Source organism: Pelophylax lessonae (assembly GCF_965119305.1).
Source record: "Pelophylax lessonae genome assembly, chromosome: 1".
Lineage (NCBI taxonomy): Eukaryota > Metazoa > Chordata > Amphibia > Anura > Ranidae > Pelophylax > Pelophylax lessonae.
In genome coordinates this window covers 133,806,726-133,829,517 of record NC_138768.1, presented here as the reverse complement: position 1 = coordinate 133,829,517, position 22,792 = coordinate 133,806,726, and the positions used below count along the sequence as shown (strand labels likewise).

General features: G+C 43.0%; 1 protein-coding gene across 2 annotated transcripts in view; it reads right to left on the bottom strand.

Moving 5' to 3' along the window:
• Positions 1-7,338: 7,338 nt before the first annotated feature.
• The window catches only part of ENC1 (ectodermal-neural cortex 1), a 29,642-nt gene continuing 14,188 nt past the window's right edge, over positions 7,339-22,792 (bottom strand). The window contains exons 2-3 of one of the 2 annotated variants that reach the window (XM_082261727.1): positions 14,160-15,956; positions 7,339-8,385 (exon numbers count right to left, since the gene is read on the bottom strand). In XM_082261727.1, the coding sequence (XP_082117853.1) occupies positions 14,179-15,948 (1,770 nt within the window). In that variant the 5' untranslated portion in view covers positions 15,949-15,956 and the 3' untranslated portion in view covers positions 7,339-8,385; positions 14,160-14,178. Of the gene's footprint in view, positions 8,386-14,159; positions 15,964-22,792 lie in introns of those variants that run through there. The other variant, XM_082261728.1, reaches the window with a different exon arrangement.

Sequence of the window (22,792 nt, the reverse complement as noted above, 5' to 3'; positions counted from 1 at the left end):
TCCTCGCAGTGTCCAAGGGGTCCTTACTGATGCTTCATCTCAGCTTGGCAAGTTGTAAACTGGCTCAACTTGTGGATTTTTAGCTTTTTGGTGTCTGAGCACAGGTACAGAAATGATCTGCGGTTTCATGTTGGTCTTGTCACTTGGAGCATTGTCAACGCTATTTATATATGACATAAGCAGACTCGGATTTGCTTGATGACAGATCCAGACTGGTTGCTCCATTTTCCTATCTGTTCTTTTCTCTTGATAAAAGGAGTGGCAATGAAGTGCTCATTTACATAAAATGCTGATCCACACATTTTCCTTTGTTTTGTAACACAGACAAGCTACTTTTCAGGGTACTTCAAAAATCAAGCAACGGGACCCATTCTCACCAAAATCTCTGATCTGTTTACCTGAAAGTAGGTCTAAATGTGTTCTAGGCCAAGTAGCCAGAATTGAAGCCCGTGGGCCTGCATCATGGTCAGAAAACTAGCATTTTCAGAAGTAGGTCAACAATGGCTGCTGCACATTTCTCTTCTGAGTGATTTACTTGACGTGGAATTCCAGCTAATGTCTAACTAGTCCTAAAAATGTTCACAGACCCGTCCTAACACCTATGCTGACTAACTTGTGTAAAAAAGATGTAGTTTATTGTCAGCCCGCTCCACTATGGTCAAATGATCCATCTCCCATGCCCGCCAGCAGCAGCTGCAGAGGAGAGGAGGGACTGCCGTCAATGGCTGCACCATCAGAGCCTATGGGTGGCACCATGGCACCCAGATTTCACAACCATTGTCAGGCACTCTCTCCATTCCCCTGCAGCCGCCGTGGTATGACACAGAGGATCATGTGACCGGACAAATGGAGCTGAAAATAAATATACACATCATTTTTACACAGGTAAGGCCTGCCATAGATGGAGGGGATTTATTTCCTGCAACCACAGGTTAACAGGGGAATCTCTTCCTTGGAGCCATTGTGTTCTTCCGACAAAGGGATAGGAGAAGCCTTCCCTGTCCGGAAGGATACAGTAATTATTGTCAATAATCACATATAAAATCCTGCAGGCTGGTTGTACGCAAGATGATCAATCAGTCAACTTGGGTACATTTAGCCTGCCCATACATAGTTCGAATCTCAGCTGGTTCCTGCTGAACTGGCTGAGATTTGAATCATCTATAGTTAGCATGAGAGTTAGCAGGGGAGGGGGCATTTTTAAGACTAGTCAGGCTTTAGCTGGAATTCTACTTTAAATTTACTGAATCAATATTGACTGCCTCCATTGTATTTCTAAAATGTTAAATAATTTTTTTGTTCGCTGTTGTACTGCATAAGGAAAGGCTAGTATACAGTGACTTGAAAAGTGTCACATAATTGTGAAGTGGAAGGAAAATGATAAATGGTTTTCAATTTTTTTTTACAAATAAATATGTGAAAAGTGTGGCATGCATTTGTATTCAGCCCCCCTGAGTCAATACTTTGTAGAACCACCATCACTGTAATTACAGCTGCAATGCTTTTTGGGATGTCTCTACCAGCTTTGCACATCTAGAGAGTGAAATTGTTGTCCATTCTTCTTTGCAAAATAGCTCAAGCTCCTTTAGATTGGATGGAGAGCGTCTGAACAGCAATTTCCAAGTCTTTCCTCAGATTCTCAATTGGATTTAGGTCTGGACTTTGAATATGCTTTGATCTAAACCATTCCATTGTAGCTCTGGCTGTATGTTTAGGGTCAATGTCCTGCTGGAAAGTGAACCTTACTTTTTTTTTTGATTGCAAAAGGCCTCTTTCATTTAAAGCAGTACTAAACCCATAACCAAAAATGTAATATATCGTGTTATATATAAGCTTACCAAACACTAGATGTGGTGGCTGCATTCATTTTTTAGGTTCCCCTCCACTCTGTGTTCAACTGGTGAACCAACTCATGTATTAGAGTGCCTACTCTCTGGATAAGGAGCAACAGAGACACCTTTGGAAAGCAGCACTGGTAGCCTAAGGGTAGGGGTAGAGTTTGATGCAATAGCAGATTTAAATACACTAACAAACTGAAGATGAACTACACTAACAAACTGAAGATGAACTTCAGCTAACACTTTATAAGCAGTTACAGCTGTTTTGTTTCTTTTGGGAAAAGATTTTTACATCGATAAATAAAAGCTAAGCACTCTTGTCGGTGATAAATTTTCTGTCTGAACCCTTTAACTGCTGCATCTGCAGGACAGCTTGTTCTGTTGAAAAAACAACAGATTTACTTGCAGCATCACCAGGTGAATATAAAACATAAAAAGCCTTAAAAAGCAAACCAATGCAGGTACGCTTCCATATAATAAATATTTGCTTTTGGGTTTAATACCACTTATAAGTATGTGTAGTGAAAATGAATACAAACCAGGTTTTAATGGTGTCTTTTATATCTGCTGGAGTTCAGCTTTAAGTGGTCATGTGTGAAACATGTAATCCCGCTTCCATTTGATGTGCAGTTTAATATAAATAGTTGCAGTTTATGGCAACATAACAGTTGAAAAGATAAAAGAAGTAGTCAGAAGGAACAGATCATAATGAAGTATCAGGGGGTAATTAACTATAATAAAGAAAAAAAGACTTTGCATGTATGTTATGTGCACAAGATGTGTAAAGGATACATTTGGGCTTTAAACATCTTGAAGGAGTTTGCTCTTTGTGTTCTGTTTAATTGTATGTCTCTTGAGGACAGATTTGAGGACATCTAGGTCACATTAGATTGATGCAGATGACGACTATTGTGCTATGGAGCCCATATGTTTTTGGAGCATAGAGATCAGTCTAATCTCATATGAGAAAAAGTAGAATTGGATTTCCCTTGATATTAATCTTTTCCCATGGAGTTTCTGTTACCAATCTTCCAGGATAAGGTTATAATAATAAAGACGAACCTTTGAAGTCAAATTGGATCCATTTCAGTGTAAATCCCTGGCAATCACGAACCCATCCAATAGAATAGTACAAACCAAGACATGAAAGCTATTTACTATTAACTTAAAAAAAAAAAACACAAAAGACTTAAGACCATGGCAAAAAATTCAAACAGTGCAACTTTATTTTCTTACCACAAATTCACTTGAGAAAAAGAGAAATGCAACAAGGACGACAAAAACTGAGACACAAGTAGAAAAAAAAAAAAACATTTGTCTGTCATTGACATACAAAACAAATGGCTTTGGCAAAACCGCAAAGTTACCATAAATAAATAAATAAATAGTTTTGGATGATGCCATTACCAATTCAACAAGCAGACACTGTACATTAGATTTACAAAAGGACAACACCAAGTACAGAACAAGCTGCAAAAATAACCAAAGATATGTTTTTTTGTTAGGTTCCAGGTAAGAACAGGTTAACACTGGACATGGGACACTATGTGCAAACAGTTTTAAAGAGAAGAGAGTCCAGGAGTGCAGGGCCCGCTGAGCGGGGGGGGGGGGTTGCAGGGCCCGCTGAGCGGGGGGGGGGGGGGGGCACAGGGCCCGCTGAGCGGGTGGCCTGAGAAAGTGACCTGCCTGGCTTCTTCTCTTACCCCACGTGTAAATAAAGAGCAGGTCTGATTACACTGGCAGCTCCCATTGAAAAGGCCGCTGCTTTCCTCCCTGCTCATCCTGACCTTTACACCCATTCCCTTACAGATGTATTTTTACCTTTGCAGCATTGCAACTTGAGTTTATAGGAGACAACTGACATTTCTGTACGAACCAGTCTGGAGGTCCGGGAAGGGCATGCAGCAGCAGAACACAAATACAAAGTTGGTGAATTTTGCTTTTTTTTTTTTTTTTGTGAAAAAAAAAAAAAAAGTTGTTCAGTACTGATACTAGCTTTATTGAATAAGCCAAAAGCAATAAGGAACATTTTAGTAAATGCACAAAACCAGAGTAACCAATTAAACTTGAGTAAATGGTCACCAGAATATTTAGATTATTTCTGAAGGGTTGCTATTGAATACACTTTTTTTTTTCACTGCCTTAGACTCCATTCACACCAGCGAGACTTGTCAGCCTGACAAGTCGCGCTCCCTCGTGGTCCATTGACTGCTACAGGACCCGTTCTAATAGGAGCGACACAAGTCGCTCCGACTTAGAAAAAGGGTCCTGTACTACTTCGGGGCGACCTCGGAGTGACTTGCATTGACTTCCATTATGTGAAGTCCTTGCAAGTCGCTCCGAAGTCGTGGTGCATGGGAATGCACAAGTCGCCCCCGAAGTAGTACAGAGTCGTGCCCCCCCAGTGTGAACCGAGTCTTACTGAATAAGCTCTTCTATGTGTGAACTCTGGCTTCCAAAACCACTCATAAGGTCAGTTACTGAATTTGCAGAAGCAGATTTTAAGGACTCATTCACACAGGTGCAGTGGCCAGTACAGCATGCAGACAGGCCATGTTTAAGCACAAAGGAGGCAAAGGTAGAATGTAAAGCCGTGGCCAGCAGCCTCTTAAAACAAAAATAATGACAGGTGGATGTACAGATCTTCCCACACATCCAAGCATTTATGTCCTTAGAATGGATGCATGGCCCTCACACAGTTAGATTTTTATCACGTTGCTGTTGTATGAACATCTGTGCTTCCTTGGTGCATACACAGGGTCCTTCTGTACGCTGTTTGGGCCTCTAGCCCAAGTGAATGACCCCTTAAAGTGTATCTCTAGCTAAAACTATGGGTGAGAACCTGAGAAATGTAGAGATTCACCTTGTCTATTGGTCCTGGTGTTTACTGCCAGAAAGTGGATATCCAAAATGTTACAGTTGTTGAAAGATCAGGTAGAGAGTGAAAATCTTCCAATATGGACACCTAATCCCTAACTGTAATGTTTTTGGGACAGGAAGTAAAGGGAAATCTCCAAGTTAGTAAGTAATAGTAAGAACTTGTTCTCCACCAACACACTTTATTAAAGTGGAACTACACTTCATCTGGGCACCACAAACCAAAAATGCTATTGAATTCATTGTTAAAATTCAAAGCAAACTCGCCCATCTATCCATGCCTTCATGCTTGATTTTGTTGAGAGATTGCTTTGAAAAACACCCCCTTTAATTTCTGGTCATGGCCATCTTGAGTAAGGGCAGATTATTCATGTAGTATTTACTTCCTGGAATCCACCTGTCCTTAAGCTCAGGCATGCAAGCAGAAGAGGGTGTTCTTAGCTGGGAAAGCCCCTCCTCTCCTACTAAAGACCCCTGATATTTATGGGTGCTCAACCTGTGGCCCTCCAGCTGTGTGCGGAACTGAAACTCCCATTGTAGTTCTGCAACAGCTGGAGGGCCATAGGTTGATCACCCATTTGCCTAGGCATGGAAACCAGGAAGTAACTACAATGTAAAAACAAAAAAATGAATACAAGCAAATAGGATATACTTTCCTATCCATTTACGAATGCTAGCAGCATAAGGATTAAAAATGGTAAATGTTGATTGAGAGAGTGAAGTTCCACTTTACCAGCATGCCGAGTGTTACAGGTAGGGCCACATTCATAATAATGCATGCCTTTGGCCCGGACGTCTTGCCTTTAGGGATTTTTACTAACGTTTCTTTACAATGCATTTGTTTGGCGCCCGCTCTCTTGTCACCTAATCCCTACTAATAATCATTGTCAGAAGTCCTTCATCACGCAGCCGGGCAGTGTTTGTGCCTGGAGAGCGAGAATCAGCGGCAGCAGCTGTGACACACGGCTTGTTAGGGATCTAGAAGGCTGATTGTGAATAGTCGTATTGAATATAGCTGTGAGGGAGAGGCCCAGCCAGGCATCGCATACTTCAATTACGGAAACCAGTACTGCAAAGTCACTCCACACGGATCGTGTCAGTTCTCAGAATATTTGCATTACATAAGGCGAGAGAGGCAGCCTGAAATATGTTTCCAAGGTCTGCAATAATAAGCTAGGGTTGGAAATGTCTCTGCTGCATGCTCAATGAGTTGTTTCAATTCTTAAAGGGGTTCTATCAGGAATGAAACACATTCATGCTTGTGGTAATGAATGAGCACAGTGAAATATAGTAAATATAGTAGACCATTCACTTGATAGGACAGACATCACACTAACACTTAAACTGTACTGCACAAAGTCTGCTATAATACATAGAAAATGGACCCTAATGGCTTACCAAGAAACCCCCACGATGTTGCATGGTGTGGCATCATACACCCGTGTCCCAGACATGTGACATTTTAGAACATACCGTGTTTTGTCTCTAAAGTGTATAGTTTGGATAGATTGGGGGGAAGGGTTAAAACCTCTGCCACATATTACCTATCATTTGTGCGCCAGCTGGGTGATTGTCACCAGATAAATCATCAAAGCTGGACAAAATGTCTAAGAACAGAATTCTGCTCACTGTGGGGAGATTTCCTCTTCCTGTTGCGTCTCCGGGACAGGAAATCTCTCCAATTAGACACAGACAGCTAAGAATAACCTGGCAGAGGTTTTATAATTTCCTTAAAGAAATGTTCTAGCTACACACGCACACGCTTTAAGGGCCCATGCAAACTGCCATATCTGCCAATAAACAGTGTACAGGTGCTGCATACAACCTCCGTCTCCAGAGTTGTACACCCATATGCATACATGTGTTTAGGAAGCTATAGACAAGTATATATCTGCCAATAAACAGCGTACAGGTGCTCCGTCTCCAGAGTTGTACACCCATATGCATACATGTGTTTAGGAAGCTATAGACGTGTATATATCTGCCAATAAACAGCGTACAGGTGCTGCATACAACCTCCGTCTCCAGATTTGTACACCCATATGCATACATGTGTTTAGGAAGCTATAGACGTGTATATATCTGCCAATAAACAGCGTACAGGTGCTGCATACAACCTCCGTCTCCAGAGTTGTACACCCATATGCATACATGTGTTTAGGAAGCTATAGACGTGTATATATCTGCCAATAAACAGCGTACAGGTGCTGCATACAACCTCCGTCTCCAGAGTTGTACACCCATATGCATACATGTGTTTAGGAAGCTATAGACAAGTATATATCTGCCAATAAACAGCGTACAGGTGCTGCATACAACCTCCGTCTCCAGAGTTGTACACCCATATGCATACATGTGTTTAGGAAGCTATAGACAAGTATATATCTGCCAATAAACAGCGTACAGGTGCTGCATACAACCTCCGTCTCCAGATTTGTACACCCATATGCATACATGTGTTTAGGAAGCTATAGACGTGTATATATCTGCCAATAAACAGCGTACAGGTGCTCTGTTTCCAGAGTTGTACACCCATATGCATACATGTGTTTAGGAAGCTATAGACGTGTACAGCCATTGACCTCTATAGGCAGCTGTACGCAGCAGTAGAGGACTCCCCCAGTGGAGCAATACACCAGAATTCAGGCTAGATACAGCTATGTGCATAAGCCCTAATGCGATCAAATGATTAGGTCTTTTGTTAAGTTACAGAAGATGTATACTTACATACTGTCCTCTTCTAGCCCTACAGATATCAATTTGTACTCGCTGTCACACCAAGCTACCAAAAGGCCAGGACAGTCTGTTCATGATGAGTACTGTCTTCCACTTAGTGCATTTCACCATCACAGACATCTACATCACAGTGAATGGGTAATCACAAAAGACAGTTTGCAATGCTGCAAGTAGGTAGCTAAATACACTGCTCTGAAGAAGTATTGTTGCAAGCTTTAAATATATATTCAGCCAGGCCTTTCACATGTCAATACAACTACAAGCATTGTATCAGCATGCACACAGCAAAGATCAATAAATAGACACAACTGGGAATGTAATAAGAAAGTCATATATAAATAGGCAGTTGAAATGGCAATGGATTGTGGGTAGTAAGACATCCAATGTTTGTTCACAGTTTTTTTTTTTTCACTTCTGGCTAAAATTACAGTTGTGGCTTTCGCAATGTTTAACACAGAGAATGCATTAAACTGAGAGATTAGAAGATGCCGATGGCACTGGCCATTGTGCAGTCTAATGTTAAGCAACTGGCTGTTAGAACTCTATAAGACTTGACGTCTTTGCTGCGTGGAGCCCCTAACGTGCCCTGCAGCTGGTGCCGACATTTCCAACCACCTCAGATTGTGATGATAAACTCTTCAGTCCAGATGGATTCCAGCTATGTCTTTCTTATTAAATCACCCTAGTGTTCTCAAATGCAGAGCCAAAAAAAGAATGGCGTTAACTTCTCGTGAATAATCAGGATAATACTGATAGTTGTAGAATGCCATTTCTACCCTCTTTGTCCAGATAGACAATAACATCTGCAGCCAGAGAGTCCCAGCTGTAAAAGGGGTCTGTACAAAATGTCAAGCCAAACTTCTTTAGTGTAGAGCAAAAAGTCTTTTAAGTCATCTTCACGTAAAGCTGGCTTAGAATCTTCACAGCTGAGGTCCTGCACACAAAACAAAAAGAATACAACTGTTATCTTAGGCTTCAGCAATAAGGCAGATGCTTAATTCTACTATATACATTAAATTGATCCCACACAATGAAGACATAATTGTATTAGTAGCTACTAAATGAGATTAGCCATCTGTCATTACACAGATTTAATATTACCCCATCTTCTGATAGACTTACTCATCAATATACCGGCAGACTTGGCTGCTTGGCATGACAGTTGGGAGGTTGTATATCAGCCAGACAAAGCTGTACAAGGCTTGATACATTCAGGAAACATGGAAAGGTAACATAATTGCTATGCCATCACAGCATTGCAACAAGGAACCAAAAACTACGAATGAGAAAAATCTTTAAAAGAGCCAGTCTAAAGAAAGTGTGACCCAATCAGAAATCCCTGCAAAGACATGCATGTTCATGTGCTCAGCAGATAAACCCCAGCCACGTTTTTTTTTTTTTCGTCAAAAAATCTAAGACTTGATTTCATAAAAAAAAAAAATCTAAGAATGTTTGCTAGATTTTTAAGAGTGCTGACAAGCCATCAGACCTAGCTGGAATGGGCAATGATCATCACGTCTTCTAGTAATATTTATGTGATTATTACCGTACTCATTTTCCTAAAAATGATTCATCATCTAACCCACAGGTGTCAAACACAAGGTCCGCGGGCCGAATGCGGCCCCCCAAGCCATTTCATGTGGCCCTCGCACCTCTCCTGCTGCTGCGGCACCCCCCTTGTCTCTACCCCCACCTTGTCTCAGTAGTCGGCAGCAGAGGGGACAGAATGCCTTTCCAGATCCTGCTTTCCTTTGTGCAGCTGCAGAAAGGCTCGTCTTTGCCCCCCCCCCCCTTCTGAGCAGTCCGCAGCAGAGAGGAGGGCAGAACTCCAGCTACAGGTCCTGCACCTCTCTGTGCAGCCGCAACACCTCCTTGCCTCTGCCTCCCCTGGTGTCAGCATTCAGCAGTCTCTGGAAGCTGACTCCAGCCCTCCTTTGGTTCTTCTCCAGACTCTGAACTTTCTTCTTCCCAGATCCACCCGCATCTTCTTCCTGGCAGCAGCACAAGGTAAGGGGGTGCATTGTGGTGTAAGGAAGGGTGGGTGACTCTTGACTCCTGATGGGGGGGGCTCTTGACATCTAATCTTACAGATATAACTGGCCCTTTGAGGGCAACCATAATGCTGATGCGGCCCACGATGAACTTGAGTTTGACACCCCTGTCTAATCAATTATTTGCCAGCACTTATATAGCAAACGAACAACATGGACTATGAAGTTGCCTCCTGCACCAGCATGGAAGAATGCTATCTAATAGGGATGATCTCTGGTATAGAAGGCAACCACATGTCTAGGAAATTTGAAGCTTTTAACAATGATGAGCTATATTTAAATCTAAGTTGAAGCATACTAAATATATATATATATATATATATATATATATATATATATATATACATACACACACATAGTATAGGAAGGAATATAACGGTTCGGGTTGAAGAAAGCTGAAGAGCATAATTAGGTGTTCCTCTATTTTGTGTGATCTCGTTCCCTTTACCCAGCCCTTTGGCAAACAATAAAGCATATATTGTGTTAATTTCCTACTTCTTCTAGGGTGTGACTCCCCAAGCTTGATACATTTGGGCAGAAATGTTGAATTGTCTGAACAAGAGTGTCTAGCTGTCCCCTCCCTCTCTCCTTATATAACCTACATCATTCACGGAGTACAGAAAGTAGATGGCACGGGCCTTGCAAATCAACGTTCTGGAAAACTTGTAGTGTCTGGCTCCAGGATCGCAATCTGCCAGCTCTGACATATCCCTGCCAGTGCATGCCTGGAACAGTACTGTGCAGCCCTGGAAAGCTAAACATTTCTCCGCTGTGATTTAGAATGGATCAGCCACAGTGACAGAAAAGAAAAGTTATTTCTGATCTGGCTGTGTGACATGACAGCCACTAATGACACCATTACTTTACCATGTATTGATCTTAGTTATCTGCCAACAACTGCCCTGTGTATGTGGGTAAAAATATCTATGTACTGTATGAGCAACAAATAATACTGCTGAAAAAGGTTGAGGTGAGGCATTGTATTACTGCATTTTAAACAATATAACCAGTTATGTTAAGAGCCCATTCAGACTAGCGCGACACGACTTTGGGGGGCGACCTGTGAAGTCGCGTGCACCGCGACTTCGGCGCGACTTGCAGAGACTTCACATAATGGAAGTCTATGCAAGTCGCTCCGAGGTCGCCCCAAAGTAGTACAGGACCCTTTTTCTAAGTCGGAGCGACTTGTGTCGCTCCTATTAGAACGGGTCCTGTACTACTCAATGGACCGCGACCGAGCGCGACTTGTCAGGCTGACAAGTCGTCTGACAAGTCGCGCTAGTCGGAATGGGCTCTTAAAGGAGAAATAAAGCCAAAGCTCGTTTGGCTGTACTTCTCCCGTGGATCACAGGAGTGCAGTTCTTTCTGCACTCCTGTGACCCGTTTTCACCAGACAGTGGGTTGAAGCCCGCTGTCTGCTGGCATCACCGAGCTGGTCCAGGCTGGGGCAAGATCGGGACAATGAAGTTGGGATCCGCCCACATGCCTGGACAGCACACGGCTCAACCTCTTAGCAAGCCCCTGAGGCGGCTGCTCCTGCCCCCTCCACAGCCCTGCGCTCCAATGAGGGGGGGGGGGCAGAGCAGACAGCAGTAAATTACAATCACCAGTTCTTTGCTCAAGGATTCCTAAGAACTGAGCAATTGGCGGTGTTTGATTGCTCGGTTCTCAGTCTTAGAGCCGGCGGGGGACAGATGAAGCATCAGACCGCTTCATCCAGCTACGCAAGTGTGATTCGGAAGAAAAAAAAACATTCTTCTCTTAATGGTTTACATAGCTATGCCTGCAAAAGGGGAAAGCCTGAAGTAATCTAGCGGGACTTAATTTGCTAACTAAAGTTCCACATTAAGATGTAAGATCTGTTGTTGTATGGGCTGGTTATGGTGATAAAAGGCTCCTCTAGAGATTTTTTTTGACTAAACTATATGTAACTGGGTGGCTGGATATCCTTCATTACATACTTCCATGACCATGTAAGATCATAAAATAGGCTTCTACAACCAGGGGGTCATAATAGGTCTGCTAACCCTTGGTTAAGTGTTTTGACGGGTTTGCCCTTACACATGGTTAAATGGAGTGTTTGCATTGTTTAGACAGCTATAATGGTTGGGCCAGGACGGAGGAAGTTATTGTATAATCATTTACAACCCTGGCTACATAATCACCAGCTCTTGTGATCTGGGTACAGTAACCCTTTAGATTACCAGACATAACTATGAACACTGAAGTGACAGGCAGGCATTAATGACATTACCGGCTCTCCTTCAGATATACAGTTACTAAGCAGTGACTGAACTGGGACTGCAGGTCAGCATTCCTGGACCTCATACTAAGAGCACAAGTATGGGACCACACCTGTCCCTAGAGGTGAAACCAGAGCAAACAGTTTCCCAGCTCAGCAGCGTGCATTCCTCTGTACAGAGGGCAGACATGCCAAGGAAATGAGTAACAGAAAAGAAGAGTTCTCCAGAACACAGGGGACAACAGACAACTACCGATGCCAAGAGATTGGGAAGTCTCTCCTTTTGTTGACACAATCTACAAGGGATCGGAAATGTGTGGCTGGTTGAAGCGCTTAGCATATTTGTGATAACAAGTTGTTTGATGAAACAACAGAGCATGAAGGATAGGGTTTGTCATTGTGTAATCTCCCCCCAGTTAGGGACAGTATGCAGAGAGGAGGAGATCCCTGCAATGCTAAACTCATGTAAAGCCAGTCTGTTCTCTCTCTGCAACCTGAAGTTTCTGTTTGACTTTCTGTCCTTAAGGAAACCCGTGATGAACAAAGCAAGGGAACTGACACTGCTGATCTCTCATGCTGGAAAATACTAGTTGCCTGGCCTTCACATTGATCCCCCCTGCTTCAATATTTTGAGTCAATGATCCAAAACAGAGTAGGATTTTTGACCCCACTCTGAATTTTCTAATCTTTAAGCCAGGTCCCACGCCACCATCTTTTCCTCCAACATCATGGGGAGCTGGCTGTCTCCTCTGGGTTCTTGCAGTGGCCTTGTGATGACGTGCGCCACATCATCAGGGGTCAGCTAGAAGAACTAGGATCAGAGCAGATCCCCTGATGACCTGCAGCAGCTCATGCACTGTAGATTACCCCAACATCTCCTGGGATTTGGGATGAGAGAATCCCAGAAGACTGCAGGGGCAATGGAATATGTAATGCTCTCCTAGGCAAGAATCCAAAAAGTGCAGAGAGGGTTCCCCTAAATATAAAAAATATAAAAAGTTTGGGTAGGAATGAAGTGACAGAGTGGCTGTAATAATAATATACACTATTGGATATAAGTTTAAAAAGGAGTATGGCCAAAGCTCTTTTGGCTCTACATCTCCTAAAGATCACAGAAGTGCAGTGCAGTCTAAAGCCTACTGTTGGCGTCACTCAGCTATTCCAGGCACTGGCGTGACCCAGAGGCCTGGACTGGCAGCTGGCTCAGCCTCTCAGTGAGCCGATGGGACACTGATCCAGCCGCTCCCCTCCACAGCCCAGCGCACGCTGGAGAGGCAGAGCAGAGAGCCGGTGACTGACAGTCACAGCTCTCTGCTCAGAGCTGAGGGGAGAACTGAGCGATCAGCAGTGTTTGATTGCTTAGTTCTTAGTGTACATGTGGCGGCGGGATCAATGTTGTATCCACCTAAGAGACTGTGTGTGTGTGTGTGTGTGTGTGTGTGTGTGTGTGTGTGTATATATATATATATATATATATATATACACACACACACATACATATTTTATTTTTTTTTTATTTATTTTTTTTTTAAACCCAAACTTCTCTTTTAATGTTTTTTTCAGGTAGGCCCTTGCACTACGATAGTTGATGGTAAATGTAGTTCCTTTTCAGGAAGATTGGGAATATGTCTATGGGTCATCAGCAGACACTTTCCGATATCTGTCTAATGGAACAGCTATCAGACATGTTGGAAAACCTTGTCTGATCATTGTAATGTCTATAGAAGCCTTTAATGAGAGAATTATAAATTCTGAAAATGGCTGAGATATTTAATTTTTTGTGGTAGTATCACAAGGAAAAGCCTAACATATGAAGTTTATAAAGGACCTACGTGCCAATTTGTTGACTCTCTCAAACGATTTTATTGTTACAAACAGCCCTGGAGACATATTGCATATGACATATAAATACAAGTATGTACTGTACAGGTGTTTGCAGAAAAAATAGTAGATAGTATTGTAAAGAGAAAACACTTGTTCTGCAGGTTAACATGGTCTAAACAGATGTCTGTATTTTGGCTCACTATAAACAAAATTATGGCACGAACTGCATAAGCAGGTCATCCAGAAATGATGTGCATTTAACATTGTATAATTGTTATTTACTTGTAAAAGCCTCTCTTATGTAGCTATATAAAAACCTTTGAGACTTCTGCTGGGTGCCACCATTTTGGATGGGATGTCAGCAGCCCAAGAGCTAACGAAAAATAAATTGCAATCTTGCGCACTAGACTATTACGAGAGTGAAAGGGAATCTACAGGCTGGGATGATTTGTGGGTTGAGGAAGTGATAATTAAAGATAATCTACAGATTGGCATACATTGTGGCTTCTTCGCTGCACACAAGAATCAAACCTCAACATAAACTGTACTGTACTCACTGTCATAAAGTCACATTCCTGAATTGAAACTTACCATGCCAGTGCAGAGTGCTTTAGGACGGCAGATGTTTCCACGTGCTGACAAATGCCGTGGGGATAAGAGAATAGGGTACTGTAGTTATGCTGTTCCACGCATCAATTGTTGGATCATAACAGTCCAATGTTTTGCACCTCTGAATTCCAAAATACCCTCCAACTACAAACAGTTTATTGCCAGATGCTACTGCATGGCAGCTCATTCTCTTGGCTGTAACATCTCCAGCTTTAGTCCACTGATACGTTTCGCTGTTGAATTTATAAGCTGAACAGGCTGAGAACTCTGTATCCCCACCCATGATGAAGATCTGGGTTCCCAAAACTGCTGCTGCCGTGTAGCGCCAGGGCTGAGGGCAAGTTGCAGGTACAGTCCATCTGTTTTCGGAAGGATCGTAGCACTGAACCTTTGGCAACTTGTCATGGCTAACGCTGGTCCCACCAAAGGCAAACAATTTCAGCTTTGCACTGACCACAGCTGCATTGCTGACACCTTCTCGAAGAGGAGCAATCATTGTCCACTTGTTGGTTGCTGGGTCATACTGCTCCACTTGTTTTAAGGACACAGATGGAGAGGCAGGAAGACAGCCTGTGGCTGCAGTGTGTCCCCCCACTACATACAAACAGTGTTTTAGTTCAGCAGAGCCATGGCCAAAGCGTGCAACAAGCATTGGAGCAGCCTTTGACCACTCCTCATGAAGAGTGTCATAAACCCAAACATCTTTGGAGACACCGTTTTCTGAACCCCTGCCTCCAGTGATATACACTTTGCAACCGATTGCACATGCACTGAATTCTTTGCGGGGACTTGGGATATCCGCCTTGGGTATGATCTCCTTTGCCTTCTGGTCAACGAGGTATAGTTTATCACACATAAAAGTCTGTCCTCCCAGAAGAAACAGAGCATGTCCAGTTTTACGAGGCTTAGCACACATGCTGGTCACCACACCATCATTTTGTAATATTTTTAATTTACACCGAATAGCTTCTTCTACTAGTTCTTTGCTTTTTTTCTGCTTAATGATAAGCTCCTCCATTGCCACATTCTCCATGAGATATATGGCAGGCAGAAGAGCCAATCGTACAGTTTGGAGCAGCTCTGGAAGGTAACAATGCCGCTTATTGAGATCGTAGTTAATCCAGTTCATTGCAGATTCATATACCATTCTTTCATCTTCAGTTTCCAGTTCCTCATGGCATAAGAGCTGTACCACCAGTTCTTTGGGTAGTTGGAGAAAGTCTTCAGTTTTGCAGATAGTTTGGAAGTTAGTAAGGCACATTCTCCAAGACAGTTCATACAGCTTTGTGCACTGGTGAGCATCGGAGAGGAGAAGCATGCCTAAGCAGTTAGTAGGATGAAGGTTTTTCTCGAGGAATTCCGCACAAGCATCTCTGATGTCCTCAAACTCCAACATATCGCCTGCTTCCAGAAGAGATTCAGCATTTTCTTCATTAATGATGACTCTGGACGAATATGCATAATCCAAAAGAAGCTCAAGAACTTCTGGGTGGATAGCATTGTGGAAGTTTACCTCGTTGGCTTGGCTTTCTTTAAGACCACCACTGAACATGGCTTCAAAATAACGACTGCACGCAGCCAGGACAGCTCGGTGGCAAGGGAAAGACCTGCTTCCCGCCAGCAAGAGGACATCTGTAAAGAGGCATTGCTGTCGTAATAGGTTGAGATGAGTGAGTACATTGTCAGCATATGAAGATTTGTGGAACAGATAGATGTTCATGGAGCCAGTACTGGCTCTGGATTTACGATTTTCATGTATGCTGACTGACATCTTCACTCCTGTAGGGGACAGAAAACAACATAGGTATAATTAGTCGTTGTGTAAAGCACATTTCTCAACCTCAAATCAGTAATTCACTTCTCTAATTTATGATAGCAGTCCAAAGCTCTGTCAGTTCCTGGGACACTTTCAAACAAGACTAGTAGCAGTAAGCAATACTATTTATGAAATCATAACTTGAGAAACTTCTGTATAACAATAATTCCAAACAATGATATTATGTAAATGAAATGTAATGGCGGCGATTTTTATTTATTTTTTGTGGGACTGCGACATTGCGGCAGACAGATCGGACCCTTAACTGATACTTTTGGGGGTACCAGTGACATTACAACAGTAATCAGTGCTATACATATGCACTGTTACTGTAAAAATGACACTGGCAGGGAAGGGGTTAACTTTATTGGAGATGCAGGGGTTAAATGTGTCCCTAGGGACGTGCTTCTAACTGTTATGGGATGTGGCTGTTTGTGTAACTACAGAGATATACGATCCTACATAGCAGGATCGTATGATCTCTGCACTTACACCAGGGAATGACAGGCGGCTTTGTTTACATTAGCCGCCTGCCTTTCTCCCTCTGTACCGGACGATGGCGAGTGACCGGCGGACATTGGGTCCGCCGGTCACACACGCGGGGATCCCAGTGAACAAGCGGGAGCCCCCTATTGGCTCGCAGTCAAGTGACGTACCCATACGTCACCTTGCCTGCACGGGGCTGACCGCCGCAGTATATGTACTTGCGGGGGTCGGCAAGCGGTTAAAAGTGGTTGTAAATTCAGAAGGTTTTTTATCTTCATGCATTCTATACATTAAGATAAAAAGCCTTCTGTGTACAGCAGCCCCCCTCAACCTCCCTAATAATTACCCTCTCTAACCAGTTATGTCCACAAGTGCCTCAGCCACCCCGGGCTCTCTCTCCTGATTGGCTGAGACATAGCAGTGGCATCATTGGCTCCTGCTGCTGTCAATTAAACTCAGTTAGCCAATCAGGAGAGAGAGGGGGTGGGGCCAAACAGCAGCTCTGTGTCTGAATGGATACACAGAGCTGCAGTTCGGCTCGGTGCCCCTATAGCAAACAGCTTGCTGTGGGGGCACTAGACAGGAGGGAGGGGCCAGGAGCATCGAAGAGAGACCCGAGAAGAGGAGGATCCGGGCTGCCCTGTGCAAAACCATTGCACAGAGGAGAGAAGTATAACATGTTTGTTATTTTAATAGAAAAAGAAACAAGACTTTACAATCACTTTAATCTTAAAAAAGGGGAACTGTAGCATGTTTTAATATTTTTGGAAGTACATATGGAAGAGATCCGCTCATTTCAATAATTTTAACATGTTGATTAATAAAAATACCTTGTTTCTTTGTATAATTGGCAGTTATTTACGCAACCATAGTTAGAAATGACATACGCAGGCACTGCGTCCTGTTCACTAGTGATGCAGTCTGTGGTTCCTTGCTGATCCTCTTATCTCATAGCAAAGCCACCAGAGAGAATCTGTATGGCGGAAAACTGGAGACTCTGCATTCTTTGTGACAAGGAACACAATGTGTCACAATGCTCCCTGTAACCCAAAATATGTGATCTAGACTATCTAGTCTTGAGGTAATATAAGGAAACCTACAACCATTTTTTTAACTCATGGCAAGCAATGTATTTTTTTTATTTTTACGAATTTTGGTGTTGATGTTTGAGAAGTGCGAGATAAGAAAAACTGCCTTGTGGTTCCATCATTGTTCAATTTTCAGCATCATTGTTCAATTTTCAAACCCTAGCTGGGTGACAGCGGGAAGGTGATTTTTTCTTATAGCATGCTTCTCATACATCAGCTTGATTTGTAAAGGCTGACATTTACTTTATTGGTTTGTGTAAAGTCTATACTTGTGTCAGGTCCTCTTTAATATTTAGTGGGACAATAAGATCAGAAGGTCAAACATGGTTCATGAACCTCTGGGTGGAGACTGGGATTTTGGGTGATATTTGACCTTTTGCTTACACAGTTCTTATTTATCGTGAGCTGAGCCAATGTTCACAGAAAGCAGTCCATAGAAAAAATTAGGAACTAGTACCATTATGAGCTGTCCACCTCCAAGGGAAAAGATGGGCAGTAAATTAGATCAGACCATTGGGAGAAAACTTGTCTTTTTAGTATAGAACCCTAAAAATTGTAGTTCATTATCGTACATATTGCAAAGTTAGAAGGTTACTAATACGGACTGATGTCTGACCCCTAGATAATGATCCTCTGATTTAGACCACAACATTGCTGCCAACATTGGCGCTCATTTATAAAAGTCTGAACTGTCTGCAATGCCCCATAATAGTTAGTAACATTCAATAATGTGCTGGAAATGGCAGAGCATGAAAGTCAGAATAACAATTCTGCTGTTCTCCAATTTAGATTGTGCTCATAAAAATAAACTATAACAGTTTTTGATCATTTTTATTGCTTACAAGTTTATAAACTGATCTTTTATAGCATGTATTTTATTATTAATCTAAAAACCATTTTAGAAATCAGGTTTCATATAGGATGCTTATATAAGACTTTGCTTACAAAGCATGCTAGGCTTTCCAATGAGAATGCCCATTATTGTATCTCCAAATGGAAAGTGGGTCTTTTTTATGCATTCAGCAGGATAATGTGCCACTTGGTCTCCTGCTATTTAAAGAAGATTTCCAGCTTGGCCCAATATCACTATGCATATACTATACCTGTGAGATTCCTCTAAGATAGGGGTGCCCAACTGCTGGCCCGTGGGTTACATGTGAACCACAGAGCCCTCTGATGTGGCCGGCGACCTCCTGCTCTGGGATGGCGGGTCGGCATGCCCAGATTGCGGGTTCTTATCCCAGGCATTAAGGTTCTGAATGGCGTTAGAGGAAGCACGGCTACGGAGGGAGTAGAGTCCCATCAGCTGATACTTTCTGTATAGGGGCAGGTCCTGTTACAGGCAGAATACCAAGTGCACTCCACCTGGGACAGCAACAGCTGGCAAAACCTGTAGCAAGGGAGATTTCTGAATGGAAGATTATTATTTAAGGTCAGTTTATATTTTAAAATCAGTATATATTGGCATCTCTCTTCTGCAGTGGTTACTGGGCTGCTTTCAAACTGATCTGCAGGTGCAAAACAGTGCACCTGCATTGAACCATACACTTCTGTTATTACCTGCGGGTTTGGTGCACTTTCTGAAAGTGGACAAACTCCTGAATGCAGGAGTTTTGATGCGTTTTCATAAAGTGCACCACACCTGCAGGATATAATAGAAGTCTATAACAAAGTGCAGCTAACCCACAGGAAAGCCACAGGTGCACTGCGCTGCACCCAGGTTGCTGTTTTGTTAACCCCTTCCCATCCGCGCTACAGCCTATATACGGCTGCAGCGCGGACTCGAATTTTCGGGAGGCCGTTTTTAAACGGCCTCCAGTGACACGCCCCCCCGCGCGCTCCTGCGAGCGCGCATCGGGGGGAATCTGTGTCGGCCGTGTCCCTTGGACACGGCCGATCACAGATCGTGGTGAATGGCCAATCACAGCGGCCATTCACCACGTGATCAAGCCGTCCAATGAGAGATGATCTCATATGTAAACATATGAGATCATCTCTCATCGCCGGCGCTCCTTCCTCACACAGACACTGCAGTGTGAGGAAGGAGGGGGAGCCGACAGCCGCTGGGGACACAGACAAATGTAATCAGGGCACTGATCACCAGTGCCCTGATTACTGAAGGTAAAAAAACACACACACTGCCCCCACCATCAGTGCCCACAGTGCCCGCCATCAGTGCCCCCATCAATGCCCACAATCAGTGCCCATAGTGCTGCCAGTCAGTGCCCATCAGTGCCTGCTCATCTAGGCACTGATGAGCACTGACTGGCAGCACTATGGGCACTGAGTGTGGGCACTGATGGTGCTGCCCATCAGTGCTCATCAGTGCAGCCCGTCAGTGCTCATCACTGTCACCCGTCAGTGTCCATCAGTGCCATCCGCCAGTGCCCATCAGTGCCGCCTATCAGTGCCGCCCGTCAGTGCCGCCTCTCAGTGCCCAGCAGTGCCACCTCTCAGTGCCCAGCAGTGCCACCTCTCAGTGCCCAGCAGTGCCATCTCTCAGTGCCCAGCAGTGCCACCTCTCAGTGCCCAGCAGTGCCACCTCTCAGTGCCCAGCAGTGCCGCCTATCAGTGCCGCCTATCAGTGCCGCCTATCAGTGCTCATCAGTGCGGCATATTAGTACCTCCTCATCAGTGCCCATAAGTACCACCTCATCAGTGCCCATAAGTGCCACCTCATCAGTGCCCATCAGTGCAGCCTATCAGTGCCCATCAGTGCCGCCTCATCAGCGCACATCAGTGAGGGAGAAAAATTTATTTTCAAAATTTACTCGCAGAAAATAAGAAAAACTTTTTTTTTTTTTTCAAAATTTTCTGTCTTTTTTCTTTTTTTTTGTAAAAAATAAAAAACCCAGAGATGATTAAATACCACCAAAAGAAAGCTCTGTTTGTGTGAAAAAAATGATAAAAATTTCATATGGGTACAGTGTAGCATGACCGCGCAATTGTCATTCAAAGTGTGAGAGCGCTGAAAGCTGAAAATTGGCCTGGATGGGAAGGGTGTTTAAGTGCACAGTAGGCAAGTGGTTAAAATCAAAAAAGTTTTTCCTTTATTCCTCAAATAAAAATGGACAGACAGTGTACAAGCAGACATGTCAGGTTGACGCGTTTCACGACATTATTAGTCGCTTACTCATAACCACACTGCAGTGGTTGTACACTGTCTGTCCATTTTTATTTGAGGAATAAAGGAAAAACTTTTTTGATTTCAACAAAACAGCAACCTGAGTGCGGTCTCACATTTGGATGACGGATCCGACCTGCACCAGGTCTGAGACATACACCTGAGCGGCTCCACTCTTCTGTCTCTCACTGCGCTGCACCCGCTGTGCTGGTAAACCGCAGCTCATCAGTATAAAAGCAGCCTCAGGCCCCTTTCACACAATCAGTCCATTTGGGTCCACCTGTGCATTTTTCAGGCGGACCCAATCAGACTCTCCATTCACCTCTATGGAGCAGCAGATGTAAATAGACTTGTGTCCGTTTTCATCCGCCTACCTCCAATCAGATCCACTGAAAAAAAAACAGAAGGGGATCAGTGCCCTTATGTCTGGGCAGATCAGAGGGCTCAGAGTAGAGCAGGCTGTGTCCGTGTATGCTTCGCCTATGCAGAGTGGACATGGACCTGTCATCGCCTCACTGTGGCCGCAACCAGTTACCAAGTCCCTTAAGTGGCCCTCGCTCTTCAAATCTTTGGGCACCCCTGCTCTAAGATCTGGAAAATCCCCTGTATTAGACACCACTGGTTCTGTGATCTCCACTATTTTCAAAGTCCTGTGCTAAGCAGCTGTATTCTAAAAAACAGGAGGCCAATCAGAGATTGCTTTTCATTTTCCTGAAGAGTGCTAAGCATTCTCTGATTGGAGGAGGTGGGGATATATTCACAATAGGGGATTCCTTCAGGTTATTCATAACATAGCTAAGCAAGCTTGGTGAAGAGTTGTGGAGTAGAATAGCCTTGAGTGAGACATCTACTGGCTGCAAGTGGTAAAACAGTCAAGAAAATATATTTAAAACGCTATACATTTCCTTTAAAGGCGCATTCCTAAATAGCCCTTTTTTAGGCCAGCACTGACAAGGTCACTTTAAGGATAAAATGCCCAAGTTTTTCAATTAACTTTTGTTAATCAACATGGACTTTAGAATGGCCACCATTTTTAAATGGACTTATCTTGAAACAAACCATTATGAAGACTGACTGGAATAAAGTTTATTATTTCGATATCTATGGCCTGAAACACAGAAAGAAATAAGCTGATTATATACGTAATACTATACTGATTTATTTTTTGTATTTTTGTTATTGTTTCTATTCCATGCTTTGTACTTTCCTTTATGCGGTATTTATATAATATATATGTGTGGCTTTTTCAAATTATCTTTCGCTGCCTTGACAGTCTTGTAAAACGAGTTCAGCCACTTTAGAGAGATCCATGGTAGACCATATATCAGCAGAAGAGCCTGCTTCTTACCCCTGACACCTCCATCTACGACAGTCATATGATCCACTCTACACATGTCAACATGCAAACATCATGATCAGAACAAGAAAACATATCTTATGCAGATCCTATACACCTGCGTGTGTTGAAAGATGAATTACTGATCTCAGCATGACTCCATGAAAGCCGTAGACTGCAATATGGAACACCAAATTTCCAGCCAAGCTTTAAACTCGGCCAGGCGAATAGCAGCACAGAGTCAGAAAGTTTGGCAGGAAACACGTGTAGCTCGAAAATTTACTACCCCTAAGCACACATCCCTGCTTCATTAATTTATATAACTCATGTAATTGTAAACCACCACACTCAAAGAAAGAAAGGTTTGGACACATCCTTCTGAAGACTCTTTTCTTAACTGTCATTACAAAGGTCAGCCGTTGATTTACAACTGTTAAACATCGTACTGTCAGTACCTCAAAGTGCTCATGTAACAGTCTACATGCCACAAGGAGCTATTTTAAATAGTAGGAAACCTGACCACATTTTCTAATTAAGACAAGATGCTTTTAAATTAAAAAAAAAAAAAAAAAAAAAAAAATTATATATATATATATATATATATATATATATATTATATATTGCCCTAAAACCAAAAGCAATGGTAATAAAGTGATAGTAAACTCTCTCTTTTTGAAGCACTTCCAACAGCTAATCACTTTCTAAGAATTCAGCTTTTTTAAATGTTAATCCTTGCCTATATTCCTGTTTAAAGTGGAGTTCCGG